Genomic DNA, 27,151 nt, shown 5'->3' with positions numbered 1-27,151 from the left:
CTCCGGAGAAGGAGGAGGATGAAGTAGAAAATGACAAGGATGATGATAACGGCTTGCTAACGAAGAGACCCTGGAAGTCAGGAGTCCTCTGTCATGCGCTAAATAGTCCCCGTCTTGCGAGAGACAGAGAGGTCAGAGGGGAAGACAGCCTATTGAAGGGAAACTGGGAAGTAGCATGGAGACATGTCTGTGTCTCCCTTTAGTCTGTAAGCTCCTCAAGGGCAGACACTATGACTTTCACTTCGATTGTGTTTATGTGGTACTCTGCTCTGAGGACAGGAGGTAGTCAATACCTAGGCAGGAAGGGAAAGAGGAAGAGAAGGGAGAGAGGGAGACCTGAACAAGTTTAAAGACGGAAGGGAAAGAGCCAGCAGAAAGTGAGAGGTGAAAAATAGCAGGGAGGGAGGTGGGGAGGGTGTGGGCAAGTGTTTTTAGGAGGTGAGAGGCAAAAGGGTCAGAGACTCAAGGGGTGGGGGTGGGAAAACTCCTCTGGAAAAGCAGCTGGGAAGCAGAAGAAAGATGAGGAGGAGGGGGTAGTGGCGTGTGGAGAAGGCGGTGGAGAGACTTTGGGAAGTTCCCACCTGATGGTTTCAATTTTACCACCAAAGTAGTCGGCGAGGTCAACAGGGGTTAGGGAGGGAGGCGATGGGGGCATTGGGAACTTCAGAAGGGAGTTAAAAGGTTGGGAAAAGTCGGTGGGGGTTGAGGGCATGGGAGCCGGGCCAGGGAGAATAAGAGAGCTGTCTGCTGGAAGAGAGAGAGCTGAGTTATGACAGGGCAGAGTGGATCTGGTGGCAGCAGTCGGATAGGGGCCTGGATTTCCGCCAGCTCTATTGAGCCGCGCAGGCTCAGGGGCGGAGGAAGCAGACTCTGAAGGTGATCCAGGGCTGGGGCGGCGGGGGGGTTGGTGGTGTGAGCGCGACGACAAATCAGAAGGGCAAGGGACGGCAGACCGGTGGACGGGAGGGAGTGGACTGTCACAAGAAAGGTTGGCGTGGTCGACAGGGAGTCCAGGAACGATGTGTGAGGCGGGGAGGTGGGCTGGGTCCGGGACGTAGAGGTGTTTGCTGACTCCCGCACCCAAGAAGCAGTGGAGGTTTTGCTGCTACTGCGGCTGAACTGGCTTCCTGGGCCAAGGGCAAGAGCTCCGGGGCCTTCATTTATTCATTTCATCATATTTAGTGAGCACTTCCTGTGTGCAGAACACTGTGCTAAGCACTTGGGAGAGTATCCAGGACCATTGGCAACTCCTCTTTATAAACTAGCCAGTTCTGGTTTGGTAGGGCTACTCTATTTATTTGTGGGTGTGGCCGAGTGTGAATGTATGGCTGACAGAGAGAGAGAGAGAGAGTGCTTGTGTGTGTATGTGTGTGTGTGAATTGTCCCAGAAACCTCAGGGCTTGAGGTCACCTGATTCATCCCCCTGCCTCTGGGCAGGTCAAGCCCCACCTCCCCGAGACCCTTTGCCCATCGACGACTCCATCCAGCCCCGCTTGTCATGAAATGGCCATGTTTAATGAACAATCTCTCTCCAGTTTGTATATACATCTATAAAAAGTTCAAATACAGCAATGTTAACATTTCTCTACTACTAGGACGTAGGGTGTTATAAATACTGTGGGGGAGCCAGGGCGGGGCATCATACAAAATGGGGGGCGGGGAGGCCGTGGGGAGACCGGGTGGGCAGGGCGGCGGGGAAGGGCTTGCTGGGATTCTGCGGTTCCATTACGGACGGTTTCTAATAAGACAAATCTAACAACCAAAGTAGCGGTTCCTCCCCTGGAGGCCAGGATGCTAGGGAAGCAGAATGAAATCGGAGGAGGGGAGAGGTGGGGGTCAGGGCAGGGTGATTGTCCACACTCCTGCCCACCCCTTCCGGTGCCTCCTCCTGGGCGCTGATGGGGCATGGCGGGGTGAGGGCAGGGAGGATGGCTAAGTGCCAGTTTGCCCCTCTCCAACTCTCCCTGGATCATCTGGGTCCTACCCAGCCCCTGGCCCCCAGGGCCCGTGACCAGCCCCCGGCACCCCCAGGTCAGACCTTCAGAGCCTCTGGTGGGGTATGTGGGCGTGGGTGGGAAAGCGGGAGGCAGGTGGGGGGACGGGAAGGTGACTGAGGAGGTGGGAGGCCTGGGGGAGTTTGGAGAGGTCACAGGGGGAGGTAGGAGGGTGGAGAGGTGGAAGGCCTGCGTGGGGGGCGGGGCGGGGAGGAGGGTCAGGGGGTCCTAAGAGCTGGTGCCGCACCCCCTACCCGGACATGGGCGAGAGCACGTTAGGGTTTTGGCATCGGATGATGCTGTGTGGTCTCCTCTGCGCCCGCGGGCGAGGGACGGGGGAGCTGCTGCGCTGTCCCCTCCTTCGCCGCCCGAAGCCCCTCCGATGGGAGCAGTTGGTAGCTGAGGTCTTGGCGCCCTGGGGGTCCCGCGAAGGGGAAGGGAGGTGGTGGGGTGGGGAGGAAGGGGGTCGTAGTTCTGTCTCTGGAAAGTGAAGCGGTGAAGAGAAATGCAAATTGTCCTCCGGAACACGTGCAAAATAGAAAAAAACATAGATTCCCTACGGCTCCTTTTCCTTGTTTTTGTTTGTTTTTTTTTTTATTTTTGCTTTTCCTTGTCGTTTCTTCCACAGGAATGCAAAAGGGGAATCTAGGGGCGGGGAGAGAAGGAGGGCATTAGCCTCACCCCTCCCGATTCCCTGGCACCCTGCCTGCTCTGAACCCTCCATCCGCCTGGAAGTTCCTTGAACAAGGCCCTTCCCGCCGAGGTGTTCCCCAGGCCTACCGTGTGTCCTGGGGCCTTAGTCCTCAGATGATGGGGGAGGGCAGGCCTCGGTGGGGGGGGAAGGGTACCCGGGGGAGACACTTACTAAATAAACAGGAGGCTGGATGCGGCCAGCACCACGCCGGCCGTCCACGACACGGCTCCCGCGCTGTTGCCAACCTCGGGGTCGCAGATCTTGGTGGGGGAAGGCGGAGCCAGAGAGGTCATAGTTGTGGTGGTGGTCTCTGGGGAGGGACAGAGAGAAAGTTGGGGCCGGGCGCAGCCATAGCTCTCAACCCCTTCCCCCCCGACCCCGATCCCAACCCACACGGCCAGGTGGGTGATCGAGAAGGGTTGGGGGTGGTTTCCGGTCCAACCCACATCATCTGGGTTCCCCCCGGGGCAGGCCTCTCTCCCCGGAGGCCCGGGGCCGAGGCCCGGCTTGGCACGGTGCTGGCACGTAGTCGACGGGCCTCGTGCATCTGCCTCTAGAGAAGGCCTATTCCTCATAGGGAGTCTATCTGCATTCTCCATCCCTTCCCCGCTCAAATCCTTCCCTTCTCCATCCCTTTCCCCCCTCAAATCCTTCCAGGGAGCTATCACCCACCCCTTCCCAGCCCCCAGCCCCAAGCGGCGTCCATGGGAAAGGGACTCCGGGGTTGGGCGGGGGCAGTTTCGGGGGCACTCTTCAGCCTCTGATCTCGAGTTTTGAGCTCACTTTGAGGTGCAATGGGACTCATCTCCCTGGGACTCCACCGCCAGCAGGGATGGACCTTGTGAATGGGAGGATGGGCAGGGTTAAGGGGCTGCCAAGGGTGGGTAAAACTCTGGTCCCCCCCCACCCCTCCCTGCCCCTCTGCCTGGCTGGGCTGGAGAACCGGTGCAGGGTCAATTTCAGTCTCAGTCAGAGGGAGAGGGAAAAACCTCAAGGGGGAGACCTGGTGGGGCCCTGACTCCATGGCTCCAGGTCTCCCTCTTCCCTTCCCCATATCCTCCTGGCCCCTATCCATGTTGATCTGGGGTGGGCCACTTCCTAGACCAAGCCTCAAAAATAAGGGCTACCGTTTCCTCCCAAACCCACTTTTCTGTCAAATGAGCCCTTCTTCCTTTTGGGTGATTCCACCAGAGTGGGCTGAAGGCAGAGATCTTAGGGACTAGTCAGCTCCTAGCGGGGTACTAGGGGGCCCCTCACCCCTACCCCATGTCTTTCCGGGAGCCTCACGGCAGAGGCAAGGATGAGATTTGTGCTCCTGAGCTGGAGACATGAGTAACCTCCTCTCGGAAGAGAGTGGGGAGAGGGGAGGAGGGAGTGCTGTAGGAGTATAGAGTGCCAGGTGGTGCTGCCAATTCCAGGCAGAGGGCAGGGTTCAGTGAGTAGGAGATCCGGGCCTGGGGCCGGGCTCCTTTCCCCGGGGAGTTGGGCAGGAGGGAAATAGCAACCTGTTCAAGAGACTCTGGATAGGTTCTTGAGCAAGTGGTTACGGGAGGGAAAGTTAGGGGTGCGGAAGGAAAGAAAAGGTCTCCAGGAGGACATCATCCCACTGCCAGAATCCTGGGCTGGGTGGACCATGGCCTTAGACTCTTGATGGTTGGTCAGGCTGTCAGAGGGTTCAATGCTGAGGCAGGGGTCGGGGAGACAGGGAGAAAAGGCCTAGAGAAGCAGCGTGGCTCACTGGAAAGAGCACGGGCTTTGGAGTCAGAGGTCATGGGTTCGAACCCCAGCTCTGCCACTTGCCAGCTGTGTGACTTTGGGCAAGTCACTTAACTTCTCGGTGCCTCAGTTCCCTCATCTGTAAAATGGGGATTAAGACTGTGAGCCCCACGTGGGACAACCTGATTCCCCTGTGTCTACCCCAGCGCTTAGAACAGTGCTCGGCACATAGTAAGCGCTTAACAAATACCAACATTACAAGGCCTGCCATCATCTTCAAAACCTCTCTGATTACTCATAGCTTCATATCACCACCACAGCCATGACCGCTTTCAACACCCCATCTCCACCATCATTCCACTTGTGCCTAGCTCTGTCATTCATTCTTTCATTCAGTAGTATTCAATCGTATTTACTGAGCACTTACTGTGTGCAGAGCACCGTACTAAGCACTTGGGAGAGTACCATACAACAATAAACACACATTCCTGCCCACAGGGACTTATAATCTAAAGCGTATATGTCTTGGACGCTTGTGGATCAGTGCCCCCGTTCCAGTCCTGTGGACTCTGGTGGGATTCCCTCCACCACCTCCCGATGGAGATACGGCCCCTATAACCCCTTATCCGTGCTGGGTGACACCAGCCTGTTTTTCCAACACCCTGGCTCTCGGCAGCCCCTGGGAGGATGGCTGCTCCATGCAGGAGTTGAGGAGGGACCTCTGGACTGGGGGGCTTTGGGCTGGATGCCCTGGAGGCCGGGGTGGGGGGCGGGGGTCTTCTCACCACGTGCCTGCCAGGCCAGGTCCTTCTCCACTACTCTCGCTAGAATAACAAGCGATGGGAGAGCTGCCTGCTCCCCTTAGCCCCGGGCCCTGTGTTTACACGGGCCGCAGCCTGTTTATAGGACTTGACAGTGTTTATCTGCTGGGGCTGGGGAACATAGGAGGTCAGGACAGGCAGCCAGTGGGTTTCCTGGTTACTGTGGGAACCAGAGCAGCAGACACTCCAGAGGAGGGCAGACCCCTCCCCACATCCTTTTCCTGTCCTCTTCCCAGCTGCCTCTGCGCACGCGCACACACACCATACACCCCCTCCCCCCCCAGCACATAAACATGAACACACACAACTGTATACACACGTGCATGCACACACAATAATAGGGATGTGTAAGTTCAGGTACATATATGCACTTCCATATCTTCAGGAACTTGCCCAAACCGACCCGCAAATGTGAGCTTACGTGGGCACAAAAAAGAAGGTGAACAAGTCCTAGCAGAAAAAGGTAAAGGAATTAGGATGGGTGGGGGGTTGGAGGCTGGGAGTTGGGGGGAATTCCAGCCCGCAAAAAAGAAAGCTGCCGGGAACTTAGTCACAGTCTCCAAGATTCAGAAGGACGTTTATGGGGAAGATGTTGACCAGCTGTTCTCTGTGTCCACTGAGGGCCGAACAGGAGGAAGTGGATTAAAATTAAAACCAGAGAGACTTGGGCTGGACACAAGGAGGAACTTCCTGACTGTCCGAGGGATACAGCATTGGACCGGCCACCTGAGGGAGGGTGTGGAATCTCTATTCCTGGAAGTCCTCTAAGAACAGAACAGATGCTAGTCTGCCCTAGGTGGTTTAGCATGGAAGCAGGGGACTGGACCGGATGACTTCTTCGGGACTTTCCCAGGTCAGACAGTCTAAGATGCAGGAATCTGGGCACACGCACGATCTGAATTTGTTTGCAAATACCTATACAGACACATACCACATGCACACACCCACATGCACGCTGCCACATGCAGATCATGAACACGCACTTGCATACAGGTCAGTTGCCCCCGTTCCCCTGGGAATCCCTCCTGGGCTCTGCCCTCACAGCTGTTGGGGCTCTGTTGGGCCCCAGAAATAGAGAGCTGGCAGTCCAAGGGCCTCAAAAGTTCACAGGGCCGGGGCTTGAAGAAGAAGGGGGTGGTAAGGAGCCAGAACTCCCGTGTGGAATATGGGGTGCAGGGCCAACCCCGAGAGGCTGATGGGGAATGACCGTCCCCTCACCTGCCCTCCTTATGCTCCCTGGTCCGGTTTCCCCAGCCCATCCCTGAGGTTCAGATCCCAGCAGCACCAGCAACTAGCCCCCAGCTCCTCCCATTTCCCATGGTCCTGCTCCGGAATGTGCCGGGAGAACACTGGGGTCTCCGGCCTCCGGCCCAGGTGGGCGGTCAATGCTTCACCCCTCCCGGAGATCATTCCCCAACCGAGGTGGCTCTTGCAGGGAGCCCAGGAATACTTTTGCCTCCGCCCCGGCCCCGGCCCCACCATCCAAACTCTGTCCAGGCAACAGGGTCCGGGGGTTGGGGGTCGGGGTTAAGGGAAAAGTCAAGGTGAGGGAGAGTTTGAGGAGAAAGCATAGCTGGAGAAAAGCTTATAGGATAGTCACACCGCTACACAGGCTGGGAAAGACAGAGAGAAAGGGAGAGAGTAGATAGATGCGCTAGACAGATGGAGGAGGGATGGAGTAAGAAATGATGCATCCACAGGTGAGTAGACTCAGAGATAAAGAGCTAAAGTGATTAGAGAGAGAGATGCTGCAGATTAGCTAGTTAGGCAGAGGCAGACAAGTTAGATTCAGTGGGTAAATAAGAGATAATCAGATTAGTGAGGGAGCTCAATTCACGATAGAGATAATCAAATGGACACAGATACTGGCCAGAGAGGAGTGGCGGGGGGGAGGGGAGCAACGTGGCCTAGTGGAAAAAGCATGAGCACGGGAGTCAGAAATTCTAAACCCAACTCCACCACTTGTCCACTGTGCGACGCTGGGTAAGTCACTTAACTACTCTGTGACTCTGTTACCTCATCTGTAAAATGGGGATTAAGATTGTGAGCCCAGTGTGGGACACGGACTGTGTCCAACCTAACTCTGTACACTGTATCTTAGTACAGTGCCTGACCCACAATAAGCACTTAGCAAATACCTTTGAAAAAAGGGATAGAGTTGGGAGGCCCCTGAAGGGTTGATCAGACAAAAAGACGGGCAGCAGGCGTTCATGAGCAGTGGCAGAGGAGGAAGGTGCCACTGGGGCTGAGTGGGGTCACTCCGAGAGGAAAAAGGAGAGGTGGAGGAAAGGCAGAGTGGGATGTAGGGATCTGGGAGGGTGGACTGGACCTTTAGCAGAAACCTGGTCTCAGTAGAGAGGACATTGGGTGGAGGGGCTGGGTTAGGTGGGGCCAGGTTGGGGAGGGGAATCTCCCAGCCAAGGAGGGAGCATCCAGAAACAATCCAGGGAGCAGAGTTTGAGGATTATTATCCAGTGTCCACTGGCCAATCCCCAGCAGCAGTGGTCAGTAGCTGGGGGAGGTCCCTGGGTCAGAGGTCGAGGTCAGTACTCAGAAGGTCAGTACCTAAGTCGATGCCCGAAATCAGAGGCCAGAGGCTGTGGACAGACCACGGGGTCAAAGATCAATGTCAGTGCTTGAGGTTCAGCACCAAGTCAGAGGTCAGGGTTAGGGGCTGGGGACAGGTCCCTGGGACAAAAGTCAGTCAGTAAGCGGGTCAGTGTCTAAGTCACCGTCAATAGTCAGGGTCAGCGGCTGGACACAGGTTCCACGGTCAGAGGACAAGGTCAGTACCGGGAAGATCAGCACCCAGGTCCATGTCTCTGGTCAGAGGTCGGCATCAGAGGCCGGGATTGGGAGCCAGGGTCAGGAGCAGTGTGTGTGTCCAGGCGCGGCCTCACCTGTGACCTGAGCCTCAGTGGTGCGGGGCTGAGGTTCCTCGGTCCAGGGGGTGGCGTGGGCCGCCACACTCCAGTCGCTCCACGTGCCGATGTCGTTCTCCTTGGACGCCACCTGGATGATGTATTCTTTCCCCGCGAAGGCATCCGTGATGGTGTGGCTCGTCCTGTCCGACAACTCCACCTGGGCCCGGGGAAGGGGAGGAGTAGCATTGGCAGGGGCCGGGGGACAGATCGGGGAGCGGATCTCCAGGAAAGGGGGGTGGTTTCAGACACCCTCCCCTCAACCCATCGCCCCGGACTACTGACCCCCTCCTCCACCATATCACTAGAGACCCTGTCACCTCCCCGACTGGGTCCGACTCCTCCTTCCCAGCTCCCTTATCATCAGTGAGACACATCTTACAGCCCTCCCCGCCCCGGTCTGCCCTCCATCCTCATCCCCTCGCTTCCCTCTTCTCGGTCAATCTCATGCCACCAACTCGCCACCCTGGACCACCTTGGCAACGTGCTTGACAACATACTCTTGTGCTTGTGCCATGTTTCCCTGCCACCTCCACATCAAAGAGAAATGTCGTACAATTGCTCTGAGGCCCTCAATCAGCTCACCCCCACCCATTTTACCTCGCTGATTTCCGACTACAACTCAGCGCTGTAGTTGCTTTAATCCCCTAACGCCGATGTCCTTGCTATACCTCAATCCCATCTACCTCGTTACTGACCCCTTGCTCACGTCATCCCTCTGGCCTGGAACTGCCTCACCCTCCGTATACAACAGATAGCCATTTTTCTCACCTTCAGTTTTCTCACCTTCAAACCCCTCCTCCAAACCCACATCTCCTCCAAGAGGCCTTCCTCTATTAAGCCCCCACTTTCCTTATTTGCCCATACTTCTGTGTCATCTATGCACTCTCATCTGCCCCCCCAAGCACTTTGATCCTCTCCCCATTCCCGTGGCACTTAATTACATATCCTTATGCTTTTCCACTTCTCCCAACTGGAGTTTATTTCAATGTCTACCTCTCTCTCTAGACTGTAAATTTCTTGTGGGCTGGGATCATGACTGCCAACTCTATTGTATTGTACCCACCCAAGCACTTGGTACAATGATCTGCTGCAACCGTTCAAAAAATACCACTGATTGATTTAAGGATTGAGCACTGCTGGCAGACATCCAGACATCGGGCCAACCTTATTTATCCCAGACTTCCCTTATCTATCTCACCTCCCCTCTGCATTACCTAGGCACTCGGGTCAGTATTCTCTGAGCACTTTGATCCTCACCCCAGCCCCACAGCATTTATGCCCCTCTACCCTTGGGCAAAATCCCCATCCCTCCCCTTCCAGAGAATCCGGAAGGTGAGGAGCCCCTTCGGTCTTAGGGTGTGAAGCTAGACTAAGGGCAGGGACATGCCTACCAATTCTGTTATATTATACTCTCCTACACGCTTAGTACAGTGCCCCGCACCCGGTAAGCGTTCAATAAATACTATTGATTAGGACGTTGGCCTCTTTGGTGGCGCAAAAGAGTTTTCCCATTTGACTCTGGAGGTCAGAGAGGCTAGCGTAGTAGATGCTGGCTGATCTATTGGGAAGTGGAAACAATTCGTCCTTCCCCCACTCTGCGGTTGCCTAGCATGGGTTCTCCAGCTCAGAGTTGGAGAAGTCAGCTGCAGGCCAGACAGGATTAGAAAATCCTCAGACCTGGCCTTTCTCAAGCTTTCAGGAAGACATCATCATCATCATCATCATCATCATGATGATTATCATCATCATCGTAATCATTACATCTGGACTTTCTGCCCCCACCTTCCCCCAACACCTAATAAGAACTGTGGTATCTGTTAAACATTTACTATGTGTCTGGCACTGTACTAAGTACTGAGGTGGATACAAGATAATCAGGGTGGACACAGTCCCTGCCCCATATGGGGCTCACAGCCCAAGGGAGAGGGAGAACAGCTATTAAATCCCCATTTTAGAGATGCGCAGAGGCACAGAGTTGTTAAGTGGCCTGTCAGTGGGTAAGTGTCTGCTCTGAGATTAGAACTCAGGTCCTGTGAGGCCCAGGCCTGTGTTTTTTCCACTGAGCTGTGCTGCTTCTCCTCCTGAAAGCATGCATGGTCACATCTAGAAGAGTTAATGCTCATTGACTATGGATGGCATAAACCTAGCAGATTCCTAAATTCTCCCAGTTCTAAGCTTGTTGTCCCTTGGTCTTAAAGGGGACCCTCACCACTGGCCCCCCAACAGGCTGCACTGGCTTAGGGTTCCAGTTTCCTCCTCCAAGAGGTCTTCCCTGATTAAGTCTTTATTTCCCTTATTACCACTCTCTTCTGCATTGCTTCTGCACTTAGATCTGTACCTTTAAGTATTTGCTATTCAACACACCCTCTGCCCCACAGCACTTATGCACATATCCATAATTTATTTTAATGTCTGTCTTCCCTCTAGACTGTGAGTTCCTTGTGAGCAGGGAACATGTCTACTAATTCTGTTTTATCGTACGCTCCCAAGCATTTAGTACAGTGCTCTGTACACAGTAAGTGCTCAATAAATACTACTGACTGATTGAATTTGTTTCTCCCAATTTGTCTCATCCATTGACTTGTGTGATTAACGCTCTGCGAGCAGTTAATGGAGAACTTGACTGTGTCTCCCTTCTCTTCCCTGTAGCCCTGGGGTTGGGGAGGGTGGTGCACAACTCTCTTCAGTTTAAAGAAACAGAGCCTCAGACAGGTCAAGTGTCCCACCCAGGGTGTCCCAGCACTGCAGTGGCAGGGTCAGACGAACCCTGTCTTCCCAACCAAACCCTGGAAATCCCTCCCCTTTCCCCATCGCTCCTTTACATCCCTCCCTTGTTCCGCTCCCTTTTCCCAGCTTACCCCATCACCCTCTAGGCTCTGCTGCTGGTATAGGGGGAAATAATGTTGGTATTTGTTAAGCGCTTACTATCTGCCAGGCGCTGTACCAAGAGCCGGGGTGGATGCAAGCAAATTGGGTTGGACACAGTCCTTGTCCCATGTGGGGCTCCGAGTCTCAATCCCTATTTTACAGATGAGGTAACCGAGGCACAGAGAAGTGAAGTGACTTGCCCACGGTTAAACAGCAGACAAGTGAGGGGAAGCAACATGGCAGCATGGCGTAGTGGATGGAGTGCGGCCTGGGAGTCCAAAGGTTATGGGTTCTAATCCCGGCTCCTCCACCAGTCTGCTATATGGCCTTGAGCAAGTCACTTCACTTCTCTGTGCCTCAGTTGCCTCATCTATTACATGGGGATTAAGATGCAGTAGTCAGGATGGTATACGATTAATATCTTGAGTGGAAGGGAAGCATTTTGAATGGAGAGGAAGGGGATGTTCTGCACACATCTCCCCACTCCTTAAAAATCTCCAATGGCTTCCCATCTCTCCCCCTCCTCCCCCCCGCCGCCAGCATCAAGTAGAAACTCCTGACCTTTGGCTTTAAAGGAATCAGCTGACTCCCTCCTTCTTATCCACTCTCTTTTCCCCCTACACACCAGCTTACACCCTTGAGAGCTCACACCAAAGCATAATCACTTCGCTCCTTTAATATCAACTTACTCACCGTACCTCTATCTCGGCTATCTCACCGCTGACCTCCTGTGCATGTCCTGACTCTGTTCTGGAACACCCTCCCCCTTCATATCAATGGGATTTATTAAGTAGTTACTATGTGTAGAGCACTGTGCTTAGTGCTTGGGAGAGTATCCGACATACCACCACTCACTCCAAGAGACCTTCCTTGACTAAGCCTTCACTTCCCCTATTCCCTCTCCCTTCTAGGTTCCCTCATACTTAGATTTGCATCTTGTATTTTTCACCCCACCCTCAAGCCCACAACATTTATCTACATAACCCTAATTTATTTTAATGTCCACCTCCCCATCTAGTCTGTGAGCTCCTTGTGGGCAGGGAACATATCTACCAATTCTGGTCTATTGTGTATTGTTATACTGCTATATTGTACTCTCCCAAATGCTTAGTACAGTGCTCTGCAAATGGTAAGTACTCAATAAATCCAACTGAACAAATTAATTGATTGAATGAAGCATGAGAACTGGGGTGTAGTGGGAAAAGGGAATCTCTTAGCCTCTCAAGCCAACCTACTCACTGGGCCTCTTTCTCATCTCCCCTGCTGCTGACCACTTGCTCACATCCTCGCTCCTACCTGGACCTCTCTTCTCCTTCACACCCATCAGAACACCGCTCTTCCCGTCTTCAAAGCCCTTCTGAAATCACATCTCCTCCGGGAGGTTTTCCCTGATTCATTTCTCATCTCCCCACCCTATGACCTCCTCTACTATCATTTCAGCACTTCTGCACCTCCCAACACTTGCACACTCTCACCTCCCCACAGCACATCCCTCTCCCTCTCTCTCTCTCTCATATATATGTATGTATGTATATTACATATATACATTACATACATGGAGTATACATATATATATTACATATATTACATACATGGAGTATAAAACAATAGAGCACAGAGGTAAATAGATAGCTAGATCTTTATATTCTATTGTTCCTTGTCTACTTTATTTTAATGTCTATCCCCCTGGCTAGATTGTAAGCTCCTTGAGGGCAGGAAACATACCTACTAATTCTATTGTAATCTCTCAAATGCTTAGTACGGTGCTCCGCACAGAATGGGTGCTCAAGAAATACTGTTGATTGACTGCTGAGAGTAATGAGGTTCGTTGAGCCCTTACTGAGTGCTACTGAGTACTAAGCCCTCTAGGAAATTGCAAGAGAAGCACAGAAACTTAATTCTGATGGGGTGATAGAATCTTTATGGACAGTGGGAGCCAGGGGAAGATCCATGTCCAGATAGGGAGAAAGAATGAATATTCCAGGATGAAATACGCCAGAGATGAGCAATGTGCTGCCCATCATCCTGCCCTTCTTCTTCAAGGCGGAGAAGGTCCCAGAGCTGGGAGGTCTCAGGGACAAAGACCTCTTCAGGCCTCCCGTGGCCTCCTGCCCCCAGGTCTCCCTGCTCCTGACCTCCATCCCTCCTACAGCAATCGCAGAACCAGGCCCAGGCAGATGGGCAGGGAAGGAGCATGACTAGAAGCAGTGGGGGCGGTGGGGGGGCGAGGGTAGGATCTGCCTCCCCCGGGACCCTGCCTGGACAGGGCTGGGTCTCTGCCTGGCGGTTCAGTGAAAAACAGCTCCAGGTACTCTGCCTGCTCTTGGCCTTGGCCGGGGCCCCCTGCCACCCTCCGCCTCCACCTCCTTGAGCTCAGGGTGGACACTAAGTCATTTACTCACTCACTCAATCAATCAATCAATCATATTTGTTGAGCGCATACTGTGTGCAGAGCACTGTACTAAGCTCTTGGGAAGGTACAACCTATCAGAGTTGGTTGACACGCTCCCTACCCACAACACTCACCATGTTTTGGGGCCCCCCGTGGCCAACTCCAGTCAACTCCTTTTCCTGATGCCTGCGATTTAGGGACGGGGTGGGGACAGGCCTGGGACTTGGGACTGCTGGACTTCTGGGGCCACCAGCACCCGCTCACCCGGATTCATTCCCCCTTCCCCAACCTCCAGTCCATCCCATCCTCAGGCTTCCATCCGGTAGCCGGGAATGGAAAGACCAGGGTGAGCTCTGTGGCGGGAAGTGGAGAGATCGAGCGTGGTGAGAATCATCCCACCCCATGAGCTCCGGCCCTTCTCGGATAAAGTAGGATATGGGAATCTCCTCTGCTAGAGTCCTCCAAGCCATCCTGTCAGCCCCACCTCCCCTCAGGCCCAGCTCCTGCCGGCCCTCCCTGCCACTGGGGGTCAGTGAGGCTGCATTTTGGAAAGGGGGAGCAGAGTGAGCAGGAGAGGGGGAGCAGACACTCCCCGTTCCTGCACTCAATAAGCCTCTCCTGGCAGGTAGCATGAACCCCAGAGCGGCAGGCTGATCGGGGAAGTCTGAAGGCCAGATGGCCTTGAAAGGGAACTAAATCCCTCCCCCAGCAGCCCAAGCAAGGGGCGGGGGCGGGGGAGGGAGCGTGTGTTTGAAGGGGAAAGAGTCAGATGTCTCTCTGTCTCTCTGCCGTCCAGATGAGAATGTGTTTCCCACCACCGCCTCCCTCCACCCCAACCCCCGCGGCCACAGCGGTTCTGTGTTCCATTCTGCAACACCTCTGCCGCCCGCACAGTGCTGCAGGATTGAAGGGTGGATGGATGGACGGAGAGATGGATGGATGGATGGATGGATGGATGGATGGATGGATGGATGGATGGATGGATGGATGGATAGGTGGATGGACAAATGGACAGATAGACACATAGATGTTTGGAGGGACGGATCGTTGGACAGATGAAAGGACGGATGCACAGACAGATTGATGAACGGATGATTGAGTGGTTGGATCGATATTTAAACAGATGGAGATTTGGATAGATGGACAAATGGAATGGTGGACAAGCAGGCCTCCTCCAGTGTCAGCTCCCAAGGCCTTCTTCCCTTCCTCCTTCTAGTATTATCACCACCACCATCTTTATCAGGTCTGCCCTAAGATCTGAGCAGCAGGGTCTCAAGTGGTGAGGAGATGAGAACAGACACAGAGAGACAAAGAGAGAGAGAGAGAGAGACAATCTCCTTCTTTCTACGTCCCTCCACCATCAAGCTCCCCATTTAATCCTCGGTCTTAAAGGGGCTCAGGAACCTCCTTGTGAAGTTGCCTGGTTCTTATTCACACAAGAGAAGCTGCTTAAGAGAAACAGCATGGCTCAGCGGAAAGAGCCCGGGCTTGGGAGTCAAAGGTCATGGGTTCAAATCCCGGCTCGGCCACTTGTCAGCTGTGTGACTTTGGGCAAGTCACTTCACTTCTCTGGGCCTCAGTTACCCCATCTGTAAAATGGGGGTTAAGACTGTGAGCCTCACGTGGGACAACCTGATCACCTTGTATCCTTCCCAGCGCTTAGAACGGTGCTTTGCAAATAGTAAGCGCTCAACAAATGCCATCATTATTATTAAGAAAACCCTGCTGGGCAGAAAGGAGATATAACCCGGGGGATCCCCATTTAGCGAGTGATTGTGGGCCTCAGTTTCCCTTTTTGGAGGCTGCAAAATACCTGGTACCATAAGAGACCGGCCAGGACCTACTAGAAAATACCTCTGTTCTAGAAAATACCTCTGTTCTCTGGTCTGGACCCTCCTAGTTACATCCCAGTGACTTCTTCACACAGGGCCTCCGGCCAGGCTGGCCTGCCATGCCACCTCTGGGCCTGGCTGCAGGACATCTAGCCTGCCCATCCTGCCCTGCCCTGCTCCACCCTGCCTCGCTCTGCTCTACCTGCCCTGTCCTGCTCTGCCCTGGCCCATCTGGCCCTGTTGGGCCCTACCCTGCTGTTTGACCTTGGACAGGAAACTGCCCCTTAGCGGCCCCACCTCTCCTGTGTTCCACCGGGAGGAGGAATCCTGCAGGTCTTCTTCCTCCCCCGTCTCTCCCTCCCCCAGCTACCCAGCTCCAGGCTGGGGTGAGGAGGGGCAAGCTGTCTTCAGGCCATCCAGGTAGGGGGCAGGGGCGTTTGGGGGATTAACATTCCCCCAATGCCCCCTGGGCAGAGACACCCCAGGGCTCCACTGCCCACAGTGTCACAAAGTTTTCTGTGGACTTAGCTGCCTCACCCTCCTCTCATCAAGCATACCTTCCCCTCTTCCAGAAAATACCCCTCCACACACCCATTCGATCCTGCTTCTCCCCTTCCAGGAAACTCTTCCTTCCACTATACCAAGCATCCCTGCTTCTCTCCTCCCACCTCCCAGGAGACTCCCCCTCATCCCATCCCCTCCATGCCTGATTCTCCCTTCCCAGGAACCACTCTCCCCTCTCCCCCCTCAAAACCCCATCCCATCGGTCCCTGCTTCTCCCCTCCCAGGGAAGCAATTCCCATCCCCACGTCACCCTCAGCCCCCCCAACCCCCCAACATACTTCCCATCCCTGCTTCCCTCCTCCCCCACCCGATTTATTGCCTGATAATTTTATGAGCGTTGATCCCTGGTCTGGGGGAGGCTGCCCATGAGGGGACTCACATCCCGGGGGCTTTGGTTTCCCGCGATTAGTCTGCGGGGCTCTGGAAGGGGGCGCGGGCTGAGCCGGTGTTTACGGTGGGATGGGGGTGTAAGGGGGGATTTCTTCCCCGCCTGACCCCAGGCAGAGGAATCCACGGGCCTGGACCTCTGCTTTCTTTCGCGTTCACTTGCTTCCTCATTAACGTGCCGCAGGGATGGTTATAAAAGAGCTCGTTAAATGGTGGGGAGGGCGGGGGGAGAAACTTGGATTTGGGTCTCGTTCTTCCTTCAGACCTCCAGCCCAGAGCAGAGGGTGAAGGGGACTGCGGCCAGCCCCAGAGAACCCCGGACCCCCTCCCCACCAGCCCGCTCCGGGGTCTCTCCGGGCGGGCCTCCCCTTGGCCTCCAGCTGAGCGACGGGTGGCAGAAATAATAAGAAGAACAATAATAATAATAATAATGGTATTTGTTAAGTGCTGACTGTGTGCCAGGCGCTGTACTAAGCGCTGGGGTGTATACAAGAAATCAGGTTGGACACAGTCCCCGCCCCACATGGGGCACACACTCTCAATCCCCATTTTATAGGTGAGGTCACTGAGGCCCAGAGAGGTTAGGTGTCTTGTCCAAGACCACATGGCAGACAAATGGCAGAACCGAGATTAGAACCCATGACCTTCGGACTCCCAGGCCCGGGCTTTATCCACTATGTCAGGAAAGATAAGGTTCCCCTTGAACGCGGGCCACAGATCCCCTGGACCAGCCCCTCTCCGCTCTCCTGAACCAGCTACCCTGGGGTCACCCCCAGGCCCAGACCCCCATGGACCCCCAACACAGAAGGGTAGTTGTGGGTAGGGAAGGTCTGTTTACTGTGGTACTGCACTGTCCCAAGCCCTTAGAACAGTGTTCTGCACACCGTGAGCGCTCAATAAATATGATGGAATGAAAGTAGGAAGGAGAGACCCCCAATCGGGACAGGAGGGGCCCCTCCCACCCTGCCCACTTCCTGCCCGGGCCCCCCAGGGGAGTGGGAGCTTGTTTCTCCCCCAGATGGAAAACTTTTGTAGTGCCACTCATATAGATGGGGGTACGGTGACAGGTGGGGGAGATCAGAGGCTTGGGGATGAGGAATTGGGGGGCGGGGGGTGAAGGGCGGGAGGGTGAAGGTGAGGGGCGTGGTGATTAAGGACTGGGGGATGAGGGGTGGGGAGAGGAATGAGGAACTTGAGGAGGAGAGGGGGCGACGGCCAAGGGGGCTGAGAGGCAGGGGGATGAGGGGCGGGGCACGAGAAATGGGAAGGAGGCGGTAGGATGAGGAGATGGGGGAACGAGGGGCAGGAAGATGATGAGATGAGGGCAAAAGGAGGAGAAGGTGCAGGGAATGAGTTCTGGGAAAGTCGCAAAGGCTTTCGGATATGGAGCGAGCCCCCCGCCCCCTGCCATCAGCTCTCAGGCCGGACTGAGCCAGGGCACGGGCTTCTGGGAGGACAGGAGTTCTCCCCAACTTGGCCCCACGACGGCAGACTGCACGTCATCCCGCTTCCCTGGAAAGGGGGTTTCCCGACCCTGACTCCCCTTCATCCTCTCAGGCCAAGTGACGGCCGGACCTGCCTCCGCCCCCCTTCCCTTCTCCCCGCTGCGTCCCATGCTCTCTGTTGGGATCCTGGGTGCAGGAGGCAAATCCGAGAAGACCCACTCCAGCGGGTCGGTAGACCAACGGACCAGCAGACCAGTAAACCAGTGGGCCAGCAGACTAGCTGACCAATGGACCAGGACCAGTGTGCCAGCAAACCCGGGGGCCACTAAACCGGGAGACCAGCAGATCAGAGGGCCAGCAGGCCAGCAGACTGGCGGACCATCAGACCTGTAGACCGGCAGACCAGCAGAACTACAGACCAGTGGGCCAGCAGACCAAGGGGCCAAGCTTCGGGAGGCTCGACCAGGCCAAGAGCCCCACTCGGGGTTCAAGACACCAACTCTGGGCAAAGTGAAGGGGCCATCTCCCCCTTGAATTAGGATTGGAAGGGAAGAGATGCCATTCGTTGGCCTGAGCGCCCCCCCCCCCCCATCCTTCCAAGGTCTGAGAGCAGAGGCGTGGGGAGGGGCAGAGGGGGAGGGAGGACAAAAGAGGGGGATGGAGAGAGCGGAAGTGATAGCTAAGAGGAGTGGTGGCCCCCGTTGAACCCCATCTTACCCTCCCCCTGCTTCCCCACCACCAGCGTTCCCGGACATCCCAGTCTGTCATCGCACCAACTCCAGCCACAAGCAGGACCCTCACACCGCCCCACAACCCTGACACTGTAGCACTTCTGGGTCACTCAAGCTCTTGTATAATCACCGCTGCCCACCACCACGCAGTAACCATGTCCATATCTTTATCAATTGCTTCTCTTGCCCGTCACGTATTATAGTACCTGTCTCCTGAGCTAGACTGTAAGATCCCTGAAGGCGGGGAACACGTCTACCGATTCTCTTGTAGCTTCCTCTCCCAAATGCTGGTACGATGCTCTGAACACAGAAAGTGCTCCGGAAGTACCACCGATTGATTCGGTATCAGCATAAAGCAGGGCCTCTGGCCAAGTAACTGAAATGAGGTATCTTCCCTTCACAGGCCAGGGCTGCCCCTCTCCCCACCCACGTCTGCAGGTGAAGGGGAGGAGGAGTGCAGAGGGAGGGGGGCTGTAGGCCTTTCCTGCCCTTGCCTCTCTCCCTTCTTCCGTCTCTCCCTCCCTCTGAGTCTTTGTTTCCCCAACTCTGTTCTCACTCCAAACTCCCGGCTCTCTGGTGTTTCTCGACCTCTTTCTTATTCCAGCGGGCCCTTCCCCCGCCTCCCCGATCCAGTTCGGCACTAGCCTCGTGTTCCAGGTGGCCGCAGAGGAGGGATCACCCGGGCCATACAGCCCACAGGCTCCCGTCTCCAGAGGAGGGAGCGGGGGTACCAAAAGGAACAGGATTCGGTTTTGGGGGGATGGGGAAGGGTGCACTGGTGGTAGGGGGTGGGGAGGGTGGCCTCTCAGAGGTGGGGTGAAGGTGGGCTGGCTGTTTGGGGGGTGAGGAGGGTCTCTGAGTTACCCCACCTCTCCGGGAGCCCCCAGGCCGAGACTCCGGAGCGGCGGAGGGAAGGCGGGGCCCGCCCCGCTTGGGGAGGCCTGGCCAGGGTCCAGCCTGAACTGGCAGGCGGAGCAGGCCCCGGGGCCCGTGACCAATCCGGCATCCGCACCCGCGCCGGGCCCGGGCCCAGGCAGGACAGGACGGGCCGGGTCGGGACCGGACAGGCCGAGCCGGGACCAGCCTGGCGGGGCCGGGCTGGTGGGCTCTGGGCCGGAAAGAGGAGGGGGTGCTGGGCCGGGGCCTCTCCTCCTGCCTCCTTGGAGTCCTCGGGAGGGACAGGGCGTCCATGACTGGCAAGGGCGGCTGTCCAGCCCTGAGGTCCGACTCCGGGCACGGCCCCGCTCACCGGGCCTGGAGATCGCCCCGGCCCTGGAAACGTTCTCCAGCAAGGATGACCCTGAGGAAACGGCAGGATCCAACGGGCCTCCTCTCCCCCGACCCTCCTCCGCCTGCCCGCCCCGTCCTTGCCTCCGAGAAGCCATCCAGGCTGTCCAAGAGCAGGAATCCAGCGCCTCTGGCCGTGACAAGCCTTGAGGACTGGGGGTGCCGGCGTGGGGTCGAGGGAGAAGAGAGGCTCGGGGGAAGGCGATGGGGAGTGGAGAAAAGCTACTCCTTTGGTTTTGTTACTTGTTTTCTTTTGTTTTGTTGTCTGTCTCCCCTCTTCTAGACTGTGAGCCATTTGTTTGGTAGGGATTGTTTCTATTTGTTGCCAGTTTGTACTTTCCAAGTGTTTAGTGCTCAATAAATACGAATGAATGAATGAATGAATGAGTGAATGAACGAATGAATGAAAAGCCAAGGCTTTGTCTGGTCGCCCGGTGTCCGTTAGCAGCCTCTCCCCGCAGCGGGGCCCGGGGTGGGAGGAGGGCGATATAAATTAATATAAATATTAATGGCTCGTCGGGATGGTGATGAACGTTTGGGCCTTTTTATCTTTAGAAACTGATCCTACCGCATCGGCGGTCCCAGAGCCAGCCAGGATGGAAGGCTGGAGCCGGGCCAGGCGGGCGCAGCTCCGGCCCGCCCGGACTGTAGAGGACTCTGCTGACCAGGACGACGCTGCGGCTCCCCCGGGACTTTTTCTAGGGCGAATGAGCACTCCGGGCCTGCTCTCGTGGCTTAGTGGAAAGAGCCCGGGCTCGGGAGTCAGAGGTCGTGGGTTCTAATCCCGGCTCCGCCACTGGTCTGCTGTGTGACCTTGGGCAAATCACTTAGCTTCTCTGTGCCTCAGTTATCTCATCTGCAAAATGGGGATTAAAAGTGTGAGCCCCACATGATACATCCTGATTTCCCTGTATCTACCCCAGCTCTTAGAACAGCGCTTGGCACATAGTAAGCAGTTAAATACATAAGTGCTCAGGACAGTGCTCTGCACACAGTAAGCACTCAAAAAATACGATGGAGTGAATGACGGTGAGCCCCACATGGGACAGGGACCATGTCCACCTTAGTACAGTGCTTGGCACAAAGTAAGCGCTTAACAAGTACCATCGTCATCATTTTTATTCTAATGCCCCCTTTTCTCCACGGCCAAGCCACGGGCAGGTGCCCGAAGCGCGTGCGTGTCCACGCTTCCGAGCGGTGGCACGGCAGAGAAGCAGCGTGGCTCAGTGGCAAGAGCCCGGGCTTGGGAGCCAGAGGTCGTGGGTTCTAATCCCGGCTCTGCCACTTGCCAGCTGAGTGGCTTTGGGCAAGTCACTTCACTTCCCTGGGGCCTCAGTGACCTCATCTGCAAAATGGGGATGAAGACCGTGAGCCCCACGTGGAACGACCTCATTACCTGGTATCTACCCTAGCGCTTAGAACAGTGCTTGGCACATAGTGCCATCTTCCTGCAGAAATGATCTGGGCATGTCACTCCCCTTCTTAAACAACTCCAGTGGTTGCCTATCGACCTCCGCTCCAAACAAAAACTCCTCACTCTAGGCTTCGAGGCTCTCCATCACCTTGCCCCTTCCTACCTCTCCTCCCTTCTCTCTTTCTACCGCCCACCCCGCACGCTCCGCTCCTCTGCCGCCCACCTCCTCGCCGTCCCTCGGTCTCGCCTATCCCGCCGTCGACCCCCGGGTCACGTCCTCCCGCGGTCCCGGAACGCCCTCCCTCCTCACCTCCGCCAAACTGATTCTCTTTCCCTCTTCAAAACCTTACTTAAAAATCACCTCCTCCAAGAGGCCTTCCCAGACTGAGCTCCTCTTCCCCCTCTACTCCCTCTGCCATCCCCCCTTTACCTCTCCGCAGCTAAAGCCTCATTTTCCCCTTTTCCCTCTGCTCCTCCACCTCTCCCTTCCCATCCCCACAGCACTGTACTCGTCCGCTCAACTGTATATATTTTCGTTACCCTATTTATTTTGTTAATGAATTGTACATCGCCTTGATTCTATTTAGTTGCCATTGTTTTTACGAGATGTTCTTCCCCTTGACGCTGTTTAGTGCCATTGTTCTCGTCTGTCCGTCTCCCCCGATTAGACTGTAAGCCCGTCAAACGGCAGGGACTGTCTCTATCTGTTGCCGACTTGTTCATCCCAAGCGCTTAGTACAGTGCTCTGCACATAGTAAGTGCTCAATAAATACTATTGAATGAATGAATGAATGAACATAGTGAGCGCTTAACAAATACCATCATTATTATTATTATTATGGCACGCTCTCGCCCGGGTAGAGCAGCACCAGCCCATTAGCAGGCCATTAGAGCGCAGGGTGGCATTCCCGGGTAGCGGATCCATTAGGGGCTGGCCATCGGAGCCTCCGCCTTCGCTCCGGCCAGGCCGGGCCTGTAAAGCAGAAAAGGAAACCGGGCTGATCTGGCTTGAATTACCGACTTAAAAGCAAGCAAGAAAGGGATGCCCTAAATATTTAATGTTTTATATTTAGGAGACAGAACGCGAGGCCCAGCCAAAGGAGAATAAAAGCCCTGCTGCGGCGGCGACTCCAAAACTCTCCGTCTTGGCAGAGGGCGAGGGAGTTGGGGGGTGGGGGGCAGGAGAATTTCCCGATGAGGGGAGGGGAGATGAGGAGGAGGGGATGGAAAAGGAGAGGGACAAGAGAAGGGTGTCTCCCTTCCCTGTAAGCAGGAATTGTCTCTCTTTATTGCTCTATTGTAATAATAATGATGGTATTTGTTAATCGCTTACTATGTGCGAAGCACTGTTCTCGGCTCTGGGGTGGGGGGGTTACAAGGTGATCAGGTTGTCCCACCTGGCACTCGCAGTCTTCATCCCCATTTTACAGATGAGGCCCAGAGAAGTTCAGTGAGTTGCCCAAAGTCACACAGCAGACAAGGGGCGGAGCCGGGTTGGGAACCCATGACCTCTGACTCCCAACCCCGGACTCTTTCCACTGAGCCACGCTGCTTCTCTAAGCGCTTAGTACACTGCTCTGCACCCAGTAAGCGCTCAATCAGTAGGACTGAATGAGAGGAAGAGGAGAGGAAGGAGAGGTGGGGGAGGAGGAGGGACCCGTCAGAACCCAGGAGATCGGGGTCTGGGGAGGGAGAGGGTCTCCGGAGGAGTGGGGTGGAGGGGAGCTGGGGGGGGTGGTGCTGGGGTGGACACCCCCGGGTCAGCTCTCCGGGGAGGCCCCGCCGGCGGTCGCTTCGCTTCTCTCGACCTCAGTTCCCTCATCTGTAAAATGGGGCTTGAGACTGAGAACCCCACGTGGGACAGGGACTGCGTCCAACCCCATTTGCTTGTATCCATCCCAGCTCTTAGTACAGCGCCTGGCACATAGTAAGCGCTTAGCAAATATCACAATTACTGTTATTATTATGACCATTAGCAGCTCTCCTCTCCACACCCCTCGGGGACCACGTAAGACCCCGGGCGGAGGGAAGCCTCCCAAAGCGGTGTCCCGGCAGCCGGGGTGGAATGGGTGAGTGTCCCATAAGGGGATGGGGAGGGGGAGAGGCCGGCTCAAAGGGGGGGGTGGGGCGGCACAACCCCCTGGGGACCTGCTGCAGCCCGGACGGTGCCCGGGCCCTTCGCCCTGCCCGAAAGAAGTGGCAACGATCGCCCAGCCCGGAGGGCCGAGCATGGCCCGGGGGCGAGCAGGTGGCGAGGAGGCCACCGGGAGCGGAAGACGGGCTTACAGCGTGCCGCGGCCTGGCACCGGGAAGCATCAGCACCAGACTGAACGAAATTGGGTCCCAAACGAAAACAGGCTCCAGGCTGTGCTCCCTGCCTAGCTCAGAGAGCGCCTTCCCCAGAAATGGGCTTCGTCCCGCGTCCCCCGGCATCCCTTCCAGTCGGGGTCCCGAGCTGCTCTCTCTGCCCGCAGATGTCCCAGAAGCCGGGAGTTCTGGCTCCCAGCTCGCCCCAACCCTCTGACCCCCAGAGTGGCCGCAGGGGACCTGCTCTTTCAATTCTCCAGGCCCTGGCACCTGTTGTCCAGCGTGGACGGCTGTTGTCTAGGGCTCCCTCACGGGTGACTAAGCCGAGATCAAAGGAGCTAGTCGGCCTGTGGCAGGAGGGTCAGAAAGGGGGAGAGGTCCTCAGAGAGGGGGTTGGGTGCACTGGCAGTCCCCACACCTCCAGCCCCACAGCACTCACGCACATATCCTTACACTCTGCCATTTCCTCTCTGTCAATTTATTTTAATGTCTGTTTCCCCCTCCAAACTGTAGTTCCTTGAGAGCAGGAAATCGTGTTTACTAAGCACTTAGTACAGTGTTCTCTGCCCCCAGTAAGCGCTCCAAGTACTACTGACTGACACCGACTCTCACAGGGCCTCCTCGGGGTCTGCTCGCTTCTTTTATTTTCACTAGGAGGAGGAGAGGCCACCCTAACCGACACCCCAGCTGACCGCTGATGGCTGAGGCCCCTAGGGGCCAGCAGAAGGGGATAGAAGAGGCCGGGGGGCCAGAACGCCCACCTCCCACCTACAAGTCGCATTTCTCTGTAGAGGCAGGAACAGAAACAGATCCGGGAGACAGGATCCGGTCCTCCGCCCCCAGCCCCCCCGTTCCCAGCCCCCTCGCTCCCAGTGCCCCCGTCCCCAGCAACCCTGGTCCCAGTCCCCTCCTCCCCAGCCCCTCACCCCATCCCCCCTCCTCCATCCCTGTTCTCATCCCCTGCCCCCCAGCACCCCAATCCCCTACTCTTCCAGCTCCCCAGGGCTCCAGCCCCCACCAGCTCCTGCCCTTCCACAAAAAGCAGGGAATATACCGAAGCGTTAGCGTTGGAGTTGGCATGGGCCAGCTTAGGCCCTCAGGTGGACAGGGGTGATGGGCCGGGGGTACGGACACGGGACCGCCATCCCTGGCCTCCCGGAGCCGGTTCCGACCACCCCACCCTGGCCTTCTTCACGAAAGTCCAGGGACAGGATCGGAAACACCCGCAGCCAGGAGGATGAGGTCGGCGGGTCGGGTCTCTCGGCATAGGAATCCTTTTCCAGCAGAATGAATTTTTCATGGGACAAAATATGGGAAAGATATTCCATTTCCCAGGGAAGGGAGATTGCTGGAAGAATGTCTCTTTTCTCTTTTCCTTTTCTTTCTTCCTGTTTTTTTTTTTCCTCCCAAGGATTGGATGCAATTGGGAAGAAATACAGATGTGCATTCGCCCCGAAATAATGGGAATTACAGGCCAGATCCCCGCCTGCTCAGTCTCCGGCCGGGAGACAGCACAGAAGAGCGATGTTCAGGTTGTGTCTGCCCAAGTGGTAGCCAGGAAATTCAGAGTGCAGCTTTCCCAGCCCCGGCCCCCGACTCTGCTCCCCCTCCCCTTCCCCGACATCCCACGTCCACCGGGCAGATCTCAGCACGGACGCTCAACTCAACCCGGACCTCTTTCTCTTTGGCCACAAAGGCTGCGGCGAGTCGGCCCGGCCGCCAACCACCCCCATCCCCGGTGCCCGGCCCGGACAGGCCTGAGAATGTTTCTCCCCATTTCACAGAGAAGAAAGACCGAGGCTCGGAGAGGGGCGATGCAGGCCCTAGGGTCCCACACTGGGGTTTGGCTTCCTTTCTTGGGAACAACTGAGGGGTAGAGGGTGGTCTTGGATTTATATCTTTTGGGCACTTGGTATTCACCCCACCTTCAGCCCCATAGCACTTATATACATATAATAATAATAATGATGATGATGATGATGTTATATGATGATACATCCATCATTTATGTATGCATTTATTTATATTAACGCCTGTCTTCCCCTTTTAGACTGTGAGCTTTGTTGTTGTTTTATGGTATCTGTTAAGTGCTTACTGTGTACTAAGCGCTGGGGTAGATACGAGATTATCAAATGACAGGGAATGGATCTGTTTATCGTTATATTGTACTCTCCCAAGCGCTTAGTACAATGTTCCACACACCGTAAGCTCTTAATAAATACGACTGAATGAATGAAGTTGGACACAGAACACGTCCCGCACAGCGTTCCCCATCTTAATCCCCATTTTACAGATGGGGTAACTGAGACACAGAGAAGCTTAGCGAGGTGCCCGGGATCACACCCGAGACAGGTGGTAGAGCCTATGTTAGGATCCTGGTCCTCTGACTTCCAGGCCTAGGCTCTTCATTCATTCAATCGTATTTATTGAGCGCTTACTACCTGCAGAGCACTTTACTAAGCTCTTTCCACTAGACCATGCTGCTTCTTGTTGTAGGCAGAGATTGTGTCCACCTAGTCCTTTGTGTTGTACTTTCCCAAGCGCTTAGTTACAATAATAATAATAATAATGGTACTTTTTTAAGCGTTTACTATGTGCCGAGCACCGTTCTGCTCTGCTCCCAGTAAGCACTCAGTAAATACCATTGATTTATTGATTGACTGATTGATTGGAAAGGCCCCAGGGATGATCTGCGGGCAGACGGACTGTTGGATTGCCGTAATAGCATCTGTGGACCCTCTACCCCAGCCTCCTCCCCACCCCCCCGTAAGCTCCTGGGGGGTAGGGACCTCGTACTCTCCCGAGCGCTTAGTCCATGCTCTGCACCCGGTAAGCGCTCAGTGACTGCGATTGAGTGATTGGTTGTTGGCACTCACGTGCTGCCACTGGTCCAGGATGAGCGGCCGGTAGCGTAGAAAGAACTTCAGCGGGAACGAGTCCGGGTCGGGCCAGGACGAGGGGTTCTGCCACGTCACCTCCAGCCGCCGGGGGTTGCTGGGGACTGGCTTGGCCACCACGTTCTCAGGAGGATCTGGCTTCACTGTTGAGGAAACACACTGCCATCATGCCCTCCCCTGAGACTGTCGCCGCTTGAGACTGTCACCGCTTCTGCCAGTCACCCCGCCCCCAACTGTCGTCACCCCTGCCGTGCCAAGCCCTGCCATTGTCAGTCCCAGCATGGCCAGCCCCCACCAGGGTCACCATCACCACGGTCAACCCCACCATGGTCACTGCCACCATTGTTGACGCCACCGTGGTCAACCCCACCACCATGGTCAGCCCCACCAGGGTCACCACTTCCATGTCCAGCCCCGCCAGAGTCACCACTACCATGGCCAGCCCCATCATGATCACCACTACCATGGCCAGCCCCCAACATGGACACCATCACCGTGGTCAGCCCCACCCACCGTGGACACCTCATTCCGCATCGCCATCATCCAGGGACTCAAACTTCCAAGGAGGGAAAAATTCAGAGGGTTTTGCCCGGTTAGTCCGGGTAAGAGGGTGTCTGTCTTCTAGTCCGTGTGCCCACAGATTCCTCTCCTTCTCCGGCTCCGAGTCTCCCCGTTCCCTCCTCTTCCTGCCAGCCGACGGCTCACTGCACCCCCGCAGGACACGGACCCTTGGCCGGTGATGACCCATCACAAGGAGAATCTGCTCACCCTCTCGCTGCTCTCCTACCCCCACCCCGCCCCTCCACCTGCCGCAGGGAGACCCCGGAGAGCTGGGCTGGAAGCCAGGACACCTGGCTCATATTCTCGCTTCGGGATCC

At 55.8% G+C, this 27,151-nt stretch overlaps 1 protein-coding gene across 3 annotated transcripts in view; it reads right to left on the bottom strand.

Moving 5' to 3' along the window:
• Positions 1–1,493: 1,493 nt before the first annotated feature.
• Positions 1,494–27,151, bottom strand: part of CNTFR (ciliary neurotrophic factor receptor) — a 185,579-nt gene continuing 159,921 nt past the window's right edge. For 2 of the 3 annotated variants that reach the window (XM_029061230.2, XM_029061228.2), the window contains exons 7-10: positions 26,253–26,416; positions 8,126–8,306; positions 2,860–2,998; positions 1,494–2,474 (exon numbers count right to left, since the gene is read on the bottom strand). In XM_029061230.2, coding sequence (XP_028917063.1) covers position 2,474; positions 2,860–2,998; positions 8,126–8,306; positions 26,253–26,416 — 485 coding nt within the window. In that variant the 3' untranslated portion in view covers positions 1,494–2,473. Of the gene's footprint in view, positions 2,640–2,859; positions 2,999–8,125; positions 8,307–26,252; positions 26,417–27,151 lie in introns of all 3 variants that reach the window. The other variant, XM_039911477.1, reaches the window with a different exon arrangement.

Source organism: Ornithorhynchus anatinus, chromosome 3 (assembly GCF_004115215.2).
Source record: "Ornithorhynchus anatinus isolate Pmale09 chromosome 3, mOrnAna1.pri.v4, whole genome shotgun sequence".
NCBI classification, from domain to species: domain Eukaryota; kingdom Metazoa; phylum Chordata; class Mammalia; order Monotremata; family Ornithorhynchidae; genus Ornithorhynchus; species Ornithorhynchus anatinus.
Note: the sequence above shows the minus strand (reverse complement) of the source record. Positions and strands in the feature narration are given on the sequence as shown.